The following is a 12,098-nucleotide window of genomic DNA, read 5'->3' as shown; positions in this document are numbered from 1 at the left end:
CGGAATCTGTTGGCGCTTTATAAATACCAGTAATAAATAAATAAATAAATAATTGAATCATCATGAGGGTTAATTTAATCTGCGTGAGGTGCTCTGGCTGTGCCAGGTCAGCCACTTAAACTGTGTAAATTAAAGGGACACTATAGTCACCCAGACCACTTCAGCTCAATGAAGCGGTCTGGGTGCCAGGTCCCTCAGGTTTTAACCCTTCTGAGAAACTGCTATGTTTACATTTCTGGACAGCCACTAGAGGCGCATCTGTGACGCTGGAGGCGATGCTGAATGCGCGTGCGGCACTTGCCGCTCATGCACATTCGGCTCCAGTGATATCGGACGGGGGAGCTGACGTCGGAAGGGGAGGAAAGGTCACCAGCGTCGAGGGAGCCAAGCGCTGGATTAAGGTAAGTAGCTGAAGGGGTTTAAACCCCTACAGCGCCACGGGAGGGGACCCTGAGGGTGGGGGCACCCTCAGGGCACTATAGTGTCAGGAAAACCGCTTTGTTTTACTGATACTATAGTGATTCTTTAAATAAAAATGGTGCAAATTGTTTGTTTTTTTTTGTTTTTTTTAACTTTACCTAAGGTGTCGTTTTCTGCAACAAAACTCAGATCTGACAGATCCACTTCAAGCTCAAATGTCAAATCTAAGTTAATGTGACTATCCTACTGCAAAACTGTATTTCAAAAATTGTCTCCTACTTCACAGTCAATACTGAGTCTTGTGCCTGGCTGTTGCTGTCTGTGTCTAAGAGAAACTAATTTGAAGTATTTCATTTCTGAGGACAAAAAACAAAAGCTGCAATACCTAAAAGCCATGTGAGGAACAGAATAAAGTAAAATGGATCAATACAAAGGCGAATTGACAGTTTCCAAATAACTTTTGATCAATAGCTCTGAAAACTTGCACAAATATTTTACTATAAAGCAACATGTTGCAAAAGTGATTTAACACGTTGACTGCCACAGAGTTGAGCTGGGAAAATCGAAGGCGCACACTCTTTTGCCATCTAATGAGCATAGCAATATATTTGTTTCTGTGAATAGAGAAAGGATGCAGAAGTAACGTTCTTTTGTTCCTTTCCGAAGTCTATTCAGTGATGAATACAGGGAGCACTTTGCTGTTACTCTGAGCTATTTCTACAGACATTAGGCTATCAGTCAGTTCAAGTCAGTGGTAATGCCCCTACTTTAACAGTTAGTGCTTTTAGATGAACTTTCTCAATCCCATTCTTTTGAATTTGTAGATTGCTCCATTTCTGCCTTCCACGATGCACTGTCCAATAGTAGATGTGACACGCAGAGATATAGGAATTAAGCAGCAAAATTCTAAGTCACAATATCAGAAAAAAAAACATTTAATGTAAAATTGTATATATTTCACACACTTAGAAAATTATATAGGAATAGGCATTCTATTTTAAATGAAAAAAAAAACATAAAAAGGATTACCGGTAAATGCAATTAAAAATAAATCCGTTGCCAACACATTTTCATAAAATTGCTTAAAATAATGTATCTTGAGGCGAGGAAGAAAAAAATAAATAAATAAAAATAAAAATGATATATTTATATTGTGTTACCTGAGGAAATGCAAAATAAACCATCCCAGTCATTGGGTTCAGGAAAATAAAGCGAACTGTTTTCAACCTCATTATGGGTGTGAAAATCGTGTTTAGATATGATCTCACAGCTGGCAAGTTGGTCTCTTGTGCTTTTGAAGTGCTCGACTCTGACTACTGAATTCATTAGGGAGTTTTTCTGCGTGACCAACTGATTATGGGCAGCAGCAAGTGCTGGTTTACAGGGTGTTAACAGCAAATGAACATTTGTTTCACGTCATTAGACACTGCAGCAACATGAAAACCTCAGACATCCCAACATATTGCAGCTTTCAATAAATGAACGGGCACCTTGAGTTAAACTTTATTACTTTTGTGGTTTTTGAAGCCATTAGGTGACCTGTTAGAAAAGCTATCAAAATCTTAATTATGTGCCAAGGTAAACTGCAAGATATCACTTTGTAAATGTACCTCTGAATAACTTGGTGAAATATGAGGAAAAGTCAAACAATATAAAGTTAACAGTAAAAAGTGTACAGAACATACACTCAACCCACGCATGAATGAGTTCTAGTAAACATGATTGTCCATTGAATTACAAAAGGTTTTATTCACTAAATTGAAAATTTTGAGGATTGACAAAGTAATTGCCAGTTTTAGACTAAAGTAACTGAGTTGGAAATATTTATGGAGCTTTTTTGCTCTACAATTTGTAATACCTTATAGGCAAAACAACAACAACAACAACAACAACAAAAAAAAATAGATACCTTAAATTAACTAACCTTCAAGCATGTAAAAAAAAAGAAAGATCTGCTGCTAAGACATCATTTGTTTCAATCTGTGATGAGGAATTGTCTGCGATTTGATGACAATGTAAGTTGGAAGCTGTATTTAAGCAAAATAAATTAATGAAAGAGCCAAATTGCTGCAGTGGTTCTTCCCTAACACACCATTCCTTTTATGCCAGGCTTATAGTAATTAATATTCAATTATAATGTGAAGGAATGTATCTGAATGAAGAGATTTTAAGAAATATATACTAAAGATTATTGACATCAAGGGCAAGGCCTCAGGGCGGAAAGCAGGAGAAGGGATGACATGACCTGTGGACAATAAAAGTTCTTCCTCATCAGTCAGCCGATTCTCAGGCTGTGGATCACAGGCCCTGACTCGGTTTGGGTTCAAGGTGCAGTGTAAGGAGATGATGGGAACTGCACGCTAGCCTGCCTCTGTGCTTGCAGAAGAGGTAGAGACTTCTGGCTGCCGGCCCTCCAACAATTAATGGCCGGCCACTGCCTCACAAATTGTAAAGGGGTTTCAGGCTTGAGACTATTTACAAATTGTGAGGCAGTGGCTGTCCATCATTTAGTCCTCCCCAGAAGGACCTGGAAGCAACACAGTGTCACCAGGTTCGCACTTAGGGAACTGTTATCCTTCTCTTTACAGGAGGTTGGTATATTATAGGGAGTAAAATGGGGGAGAAACATAGGGCAAGGAAGCAGAGGGGATCTCCGTCTGGCATCTTCTGCTCTGCCTTAAAATGTATTGAACCTGTGCCAGTAGAGTATAAATGTTGCTGTGCTAAGAGAGATGTAATAATTTCATGGAACTATGAACGCAGTAGCCCTGCATTATCTATAACCACATCTCACATTGGTGCTAAAAAGAAGTTTGTTTCCTCTATCTGCATGTGTCTCTAGTGGCAGAGATGTGTATTTTGATTCGGTGGGGAGGCATCACATTCCGGCACTCTCGATGATTTTCAATTTTACTCTCATTCCACTTATGTATCTGTGAGTAAGACTCTGAATTTGCATCTGTGAGTGTATTCCTTTATGTGTGTGTGTATTTGTGAGAGTATGTGTACTTGTTCATTTGTATGTGTGGGTGTATTTATATCTGTTCATGTGTTTGTATTTGTTATACACTTATAACAGTGAATGTCTATCTGTGAGTGTATGTTTAAATGTATGTGTGTGTCTTTATATGTATATGAATATATGACTGTGTCTGTATTTTTATATTTTTTTGTGTCTTTATGTATCTGTGTAAATGAATTTGTATGTGTGCATTCATGAGAGTGTGACTAAAACACACAACGACACAAGCAGCATCCCCAGAAACACCAATCAACAACACAAGAAGCCACACACACACACAACCCCACAAACAGCATCCACACAAAGTACAACACCACAAGCAGCCTCTCCCCACACATGCAACACTACAAGCAGCCTCCACACATATATGTCCAGCAGTGTCTTTCTTTAACCCCGTAAGGACACAGCTTCAGAAGCTTGACTTACGCTTAATGACACAAGCAATTTTTGCATTTTCTTGCTGTTTGCGTTCAACTGCAATTTGCATCTCTCTCATTTATTGCAGCACCAACACATATTATATACTGTTTTTTAAAGGACAGAAAGGGCTTTAATTTGATATAACATATATATATATATATATATATATATATATATATATATATATATATATATATATATATATATATATATATATATACTTACTTATTATAAAAAAAATACAGAAAAATGCAAACAAAATGAAAAATATTGTTTTTTGTTACAGTATTTGCAATCATAATGTGTGCATAATTAGTGCAGGTTAAGGAAAGTAATTAAAAATAAATTAATTTAGTTGTTCTGATTTACAGAATATATAATGTGTCTGGGATTTTACATTTTTTTTTGGTAGTTGCAGGTCACAAAGCACAAGGAGTAAAATTAACTTTTAATGTGGAGCGATTTTAGAATTTGGTATGTTTGTCTTGTAAGCCTAACAGCCATAAAATAAAACAAAATTGACACACAAAAGTATATATTTATATAAAGTAGACATCACAGGCTATTTACCTAAGGTGGTTTTGACACTTTCTACGTAGCCATTTCACCGCCAACCTCTGCTAAATATTGGAGTAAAATTTAGTTTTTTTTTGTTTTTGGCACACAAACTTATAACAAAGAACTTCTCATGTTTAATTTGTAAAGTTGGTGTGTGCTATTCCTGTACAAAGTTTTATTTTGTGTTCAGTTACATCTGCTGAGTAAAATGACACCCCCATTGTATGTCTTTGGCACTATTTCATAAAGTTACAGTGCCATATAGGAGACCTGCCCTTTTCAGTATTCACAGTAGAATTTTGAGAGATGGATTTAATGAGCCTATGCGTCCATTTGAGGTATTACAACAGTTTGACTGTTCAAAAAAAAACAGGCCTACCATTTGTAAAAGTAGACACTCCAGGGTATCTCATAAGGTGCATATTGTGCCTTAACATGCCCCCATTTATTCACCAATATATGCCAAATTATGTGGTAAAAAATAATTTTGTGCGTTTTTTACATATGGATTGCATTTTTGCTGGGTATTCTGTATATTTCACATGTGCCACTAAGTTCAAACCCCCCAAATTATGCTCAGCTAAGTCTTCTGAGTAAAATGACACCCCCATTGTATGTCTTTGGCACTATTTCGTGAAGCTACAGTGCCATATAGGAGACCTATCCATTTCAGTATTTACAGTACAATTGTGAAAGATGGATTTAATTGGCCTATGCTTCAATTTGGGGCATTATTGCAGTTGGAAAGTTTAAAAAACCCCACAAAGGCCTACCATTTGTAAAAGTAGACACTCCAGGGTATCTCATAAGGTGCATATTGTGCCTTAACATGCCCCTTTGTTTTCATCAATATATGCCAAATTATGTGGTGAAAAATTATTTTGTGCGTTTTTTACATATGGATTGCATTTTTGCTGGGCATTCTGTATATTTCACATGTGCCACTAAGTTCAAACCCCCCAAATCATGCTCAAATTATGCTCAGCTAAGTCTTCTGAGTAAAATGACACCCCATTGTATGTCTTTGGCACTATTTCGTGAAGTTACAGTGCCATATAGGAGACCTGTCCTTTTCAGTATTCAAAGTAGAATTTTGAGAGACGGATTTAATGAGCCTATGCGTCCATTTGGGGTATTATAACAGTTTGACTGTTCAAAAAAAAACCCACAAAGGCCTACCATTTGCAAAAGTAGACACTCCTGGGTATCTCATATGGTGCATATTGTGCCTTAACATGCCCCCATTTTTTCACCAATATATGCCAAATTATGTGGTAAAAAATAATTTTGTGCATTTTGTACATAGGGATTGCATTTTTGCTGGGTATTTTGTATATTTTACATGTGCCACTATGTTCAAACCCCCAAAATATGCTCAGCTAAGTCTTCTGAGTAAAATGACACCCCATTGTATGTCTTTGGCACTATCCATTTCAGTATTTACAGTACAATTTTGAGAGATGGATTTAATTGGCCTATGCTTCAATTTGGGGCAATATTGCAGATTTCAAAAAAACCCACAAAGGCCTACCATTTCCTAAAGTAGACACCCCAGGGTATTTCAAAAGGCATATTTTAAACCTTAACGTAGGATCATTTTTTTGCTAGTTTCTACCAAGTCTAGTTACAATTAGCATTTTTTCTGCCTTGTTGACACACACTTGGATATGTTACTGTATATTTTGTAATCCTTATGTGTGCTATGGCAGTAGAACACCTAATATGTTGCTCAGCTATGTCCTCTTAGTGCAGCAATACCCCCATGTGTACCATTTTCAGGGATATGTGGATGTTGAAGGGGCACATGGGAGACCAAGCCATATCATTTTTTACCGAACTTTGAATTTTGACGCTCGGCCCATGTGCAATTTCCAAGCATCTTAGCAGGTTTTAAGTTCAAATTACCCCACAAAGGCCTACCATTTCTTAACGTAGACACCCCAGGGCATTTCAAAAGGCATATTTTAAACCTTAGCGTTGGATCATTTTTTTGTTAGTTTGTACCAAGTCTAGTTACAATTAGCATTTGTTCTGCCTTTTTGACACACACTTGGAGATGTTACTGTATATTTTGCAATCCTTATGTGTGCTATGGCAGTATAACACCTAATATGTTGCTCAGCTATGTCCTCTTAGTGCAACAATACCCCCATGTGTAATTTTTTCATGGTTATGTGGATGTTGAAGGGGCACCTTGGAGACACACCACTTTCATATTTTTCAAAAGTGGATGCTGGGCCAAAGTGTTATTTTAGCAGCTCAGGACTGCAAATTACCTCTCAAAGACCACATATATTTTTAAGTATAAGCAGCTCATCAATTCAAATTATGAACAAGTGCATACTATTTGCTGTGAAAAGGGGGAATAGTTGGCTTAAACCTATCTGGGGGTAGTACCCAGTAATCTGTGTCACGGGCAACGCTGTCACGGATTCCAAAACACAGACAGACTACAAAGAGAGAGAACACAGAGAGAGACACTTGTAATACCGGTCCTTAGAATGGCCGGGCTATACAAGCAGAGAATAGTCAAGGTACAAGCCGAGGTCAAAGGGGTAAAGAGAAACGGAACAACAATAGGACAAGCCGAGGTCAAGGATCAGAGAAGACAGGATAAACGGGAGACAAAGCCAAGATTTGGTAACCAGACAGTTAACTAAAATCACACCCCAAAACTGGTCTGCTTATTCGACCTGGGTGTGTAAAATTTAAAAACAGTGGCCAATACATAAGCCGGGCTGAGAGGGGCAATCAGGGCAGTAATAGCTGGTCTCAACTCTTACGCCCCTGCATCTTTTCTGGGGGGTTTTCTTTCTGGGGGTTGATGGAATCTTGAAGCAGAAGTGACCTGCCTCCATTCTTCTGCTAGGCTCCACTGATGGTCCCCCTCTGTGGCACTCAAGTAACCCAGAAATTAGCTGAAATTGAAATGAAAGGAATGTGCATTTCAGCTCAGCATTTGCCTTTTTAAAAATAATAAAGGCATTGCCCTGGTTTTGCGCATGATTAGATACGGCTGCATTAGTTGATCGGACAGATCAACTCCCCCCATATGATGATTATATTGCTGTATGCAGACTGGCACCCGTTTATATTCCTCTCTGCCACGAACTGCGACCCTGCGAGTGTTTTCCCCATGGATGGTAGTTAGGATGAAAACCTCCTTTTTATCGCGGTACTTGAGTGCCAGCAGTTCATTCTGGCAGAGAGCTGCTGTTTCCCCCTTTTTTTTTTTTTTTTTTCGCTAGAGCCTTTGGGAAACCTGTGCGACTCTTCCTGATAGTGCCACAAGCCACGGTCTCAAAACAGTACAGCATTTGTAAGAGTGGGATGCTGTTTAGTGTTGTCGCGAACCCGGAATTTTCGGTTCGCGAACGGCGAACGCGAACTTCCGCAAATGTTCGCGAACCGGCGAACCGCGCAAACCACCATTGACTTCAATGGGCAGGCGAATTTTAAAAACAACAGGGACTCTTTCTGGCCACAAAAGTGATGGAAAAGTTGTTTCAAGGGGACTAACACCTGGACTGTGGCATGCCGGAGGGGGATCCATGGCAAAACTCCCATGGAAAATTGCACAGTTGATGCAGAGTCTGCTTTTAATCCATAAAGGGCAGAAATCACCTAACATTGACACCTGTCCTCAAAGCCCAGCCCTGATACACACTGACACAGAGCAGAATAGAGACTGTTCCCCCTACATAGGGTCACTTGGCAGATATGGATTGACACCTGTCCTCAAAACCCCTGATACACACTGACACAGAGCAGAATAGAGACTGTTCCCCCTACATAGGGTCACTTGGCAGATATGGATTGACACCTATCCTAATGATCCCTGATACACACTGACACAGAGCAGAATAGAGACTGTTCCCCCTACATAGGGTCACTTGGCAGATATGGATTGACACCTTTCCTAATGATCCCTGATACACAGTGACACAGAGCAGAATAGGGACTGTTCCTCCTACATAGGGTCACTTGGCAGATATGGATTGACACCTATCCTAATGATCCCTGATACACACTGACACAGAGCAGAATAGAGACTGTTCCCCCTACATAGGGTCACTTGGCAGATATGGATTGACACCTATCCTAATGATCCCTGATACACACTGACACAGAGCAGAATAGAGACTGTTCCCCCTACATAGGGTCACTTGGCAGATATGGATTGACACCTATCCTAATGATCCCTGATACACACTGACACAGAGCAGAATAGAGACTGTTCCCCCTACATAGGGTCACTTGGCAGATATGGATTGACACCTATCCGAATGATCCCTGATACACACTGACACAGAGCAGAATAGAGACTGTTCCCCCTACATAGGGTCACTTGGCAGATATGGATTGACACCTGTCCTCAAAACCCCTGATACACACTGACACAGAGCAGAATAGAGACTGTTCCCCCTACATAGGGTCACTTTGCAGATATGGATTGACACCTATCCTAATGATCCCTGATACACACTGACACAGAGCAGAATAGAGACTGTTCCCCCTACATAGGGTCACTTGGCAGATATGGATTGACACCTATCCTAATGATCCCTGATACACAGTGACACAGAGCAGAATAGGGACTGTTCCTCCTACATAGGGTCACTTGGCAGATATGGATTGACACCTATCCTAATGATCCCTGATACACACTGACACAGAGCAGAATAGGGACTGTTCCCCCTACATAGGGTCACTTGGCAGATATGGATTGACAAAACCCTGACAAACAGCTACCACATGCAAGGAAGGCAGCAGGGGCGCAAATGACCCACTCCCGACGCGGGAAGGTAGTGACGACAAATAACAATACAGGACTCTTTAGAGGCCCTGTGATTGTAATCAGTCCACTTGAAATCCTTTAACTTTGATCAATTGGAGGGAAGTCTGGTGCAGAGCCACTGACCCATGCGCAGGGCCAGCCTTAGGCCTTTGGGCGCCCTGTGCAAGAAATCTTCCCGACGCGGGAAGGTAGTGACGACAAATAACAATACAGGACTCTTTAGAGGCCCTGTGATTGTAATCAGTCCACTTGAAATCCTTTAAGTTTGATCAATTGGAGGGAAGTCTGGTGCAGAGCCACTGCAATGAGCCTACAGGCATTGCGCATGAGCGTCCAGTAACGTGGCAAAAAAATTCCCAGCTCCCCAGAGGCTGTCCTAGCACCCCGGTCATACAAATATTCATTAACAGCTTTTTCTTGTTGGAGCAGGCGGTCGAACATTAGGAGTGTTGAATTCCAACGTGTAGGGCTGTCGCAAATCAAGCGCCTCACTGGCATGTTGTTTCGCCGCTGGATATCGGCAAAGTGAGCCATGGCCGTGTAGGAATGCCTGAAATGGCCACACACCTTCCTGGCCTGCTTCAGGACGTCCTGTAAGCCTGTGTACTTATGCACAAAGCGTTGTACGATCAGATTACACACATGTGCCATGCACGGCACATGTGTCAACTTGCCCAACTTCAATGCCGCTATCAAATTTTTTCCGTTGTCACACACCACTTTGCTGATATCCAGTTGCTGCGGAGTCAGCCACTTTTCCACCTGTGAGTTCAGGGCGGACAGGAGTGCTTGTCCGGTGTGACTCTCTGCTTTCAAGCAAGTCAAACCCAAGACGGCGTGACACTGCCGTATCCGGGATGTGGAATAGTACCTGGGGAGCTGGGGGGGTGCCGTTGATGTGGAGCAAGACGCAGCGGCACAAGAGGACTCAGCCGAGGAGGTTATGGAAGAGGATGGAGTAGGAGGAGTAGAGGAGGTGGCAGCAGGACTGCCTGCAATTCGTGGCGGTGTCACCAACTCCTCTGCAATGCCACGCATTCCTTGCTTGTCAGCCGTCAGCAGGTTTACCCAATGCGCAGTGTAGGTGATATACCTGCCCTGACCATGCTTTGCAGACCAGGTATCAGTGGTCAGATGGACCCTTGCCCCAACACTGTGTGCCAGACATGCCATGACTTCCTTTTGCACAATCAAGTACAAGTTGGGGATTGCCTTTTGTGAAAAGAAATTCCGGCCGGGTACCTTCCACTGCGGTGTCCCAATAGCTACAAATTTTTTGAACGCCTCAGACTCAACCAGATTGTATGGTAAAAGCTGGCGGGCTAATAGTTCGGACAAGCCAGCTGTCAGACGCTGGGCAAGGGGGTGACTTGGTGACATTGGCTTCTTACGCTCAAACATGTCCTTGACAGAAACACATGACTGTGGGCAGATGAGCGGGAACTGCTCAAGGCGGGAGACGGAGTGGCGGATGGTTGAGAGGGGGCAAGAAGGACAGCAGTGGTTGACGTGGCTGAAGATGCTGGACCAGGAGGAGGATGGCGGCTTAGAGTAGGCGTGCTGCTTGTACTCATGTGTTGATCCCATAGGCGTTTGTGATGTGAGATCATGTGCCTACGCAAAGCAGTTGTACCTAGGTGGGTGTTGGACCTCCCACGACTCAGTTTCCTTTGGCACAGGTTGCAAATGGCATCGCTGTTGTCAGAGGCAGACACACAAAAAAAATGCCACACTGCTGAGCTCTGCAATGACGGCATTCTGGTGGTGGACACAGCATGCGTTGATTGGCGTGCTGTCGGGCTGACCCCGGGTGCCGATGCATGCTGTCTGACTGTGCCACTAGCTCCTTGCGACGACCCCCCCTGCTTCCAACTGGTCTCCTCCTCCTCCTCTCTGTCTCCCCATCTGAACTTTCGCCCTGTTCTTCTTCTCTTCTAGCGGGCACCCACGTGACATCCATGGACGCATCGTCATCATCAACCGCTTCGCTTGTATCTGACAACTCAGAAAAGGAAGCAGCAGCGGGTACAACATCATCATCATCACACCGTACCTCCATGTGTTTAATGCTGCCTGCCTGAGACATATCCCTGTTATCTACATCCTCTAGCAATAATGGTTGCGCATCACTCATTTCTTCAAACGGGTGTGTGAATAACTCCTCTGACATACCAAGTAAAGCGGCTGTGGTGCTAGTTTTGGTGGTGGCGGCAGGCGGGTGAGTGCTATCTTAAGAGGTGCCTGAAGCTAAGCTGGAGGAGGATGGTGTGTCAAGTTCCGAGCGGAGGCTGTACAAGATTGGGTGTCCTGTGTTAGCCAGTCAACTAAGTCCTCAGAACTTTTCAAGTTCAGGGTACGTGGCTTCTGAAAACTGGGCATTATTCTAGGGCAAAAGGGAATCACAGCACCACGACCACGACGGCCCCTGCGGGGTGGCCTGCCTCTGCCTGTCATTTTTGGGGGGATTTGTGGTACTATGCGTGCAAGCTACTGTGAGACCAGATATGATTGGCAATGTGCACTGGAACAGTTCTGTAGAGCACACACTGTAGGCCTGAGACACCCGCTTGAAGACAAGTAACTGCTATTCAATCTATAACAGTGAAAAACAAATTTTGTTTTTAAAAGCACGCTATAGAGACACCAGATATGATTGGCAATGTGCACTGGAACAGTGCTGCAGAGCACACACTGTAGGCCTGAGACACCCGCTTGAAGACAAGTAACTGCTATTCAATCTATAACAGTGAAAAACAAATTTTGGTTGTAAAAGCACGCTATAGAGACACAAGATATGAGTGGCAACTGTCAAAGCACGCTGGCACAGGTCTGCAGAGCACACGCTGAAGTAGGCCTGACACCAAGATGCTTGCAGGCAGG

The 12,098-nt window shown here is 42.5% G+C and overlaps 1 protein-coding gene across 1 annotated transcript in view; it reads right to left on the bottom strand.

Annotated features, from left to right (window-relative positions):
- The window catches only part of TMEM207 (transmembrane protein 207), a 39,580-nt gene extending 37,860 nt beyond the window's left edge, over nucleotides 1–1,720 (bottom strand). The window contains exon 1 of the mRNA XM_063441082.1: nucleotides 1,581–1,720. Coding sequence (XP_063297152.1) covers nucleotides 1,581–1,652 — 72 coding nt within the window. The 5' untranslated portion in view covers nucleotides 1,653–1,720. The remainder of the gene's footprint in view (nucleotides 1–1,580) is intronic.
- Between the last annotated feature and the right edge of the window lie 10,378 nt (nucleotides 1,721–12,098).

Source organism: Pelobates fuscus, chromosome 2 (assembly GCF_036172605.1).
Source record: "Pelobates fuscus isolate aPelFus1 chromosome 2, aPelFus1.pri, whole genome shotgun sequence".
NCBI lineage: Eukaryota > Metazoa > Chordata > Amphibia > Anura > Pelobatidae > Pelobates > Pelobates fuscus.
Note: the sequence above shows the minus strand (reverse complement) of the source record. Positions and strands in the feature narration are given on the sequence as shown.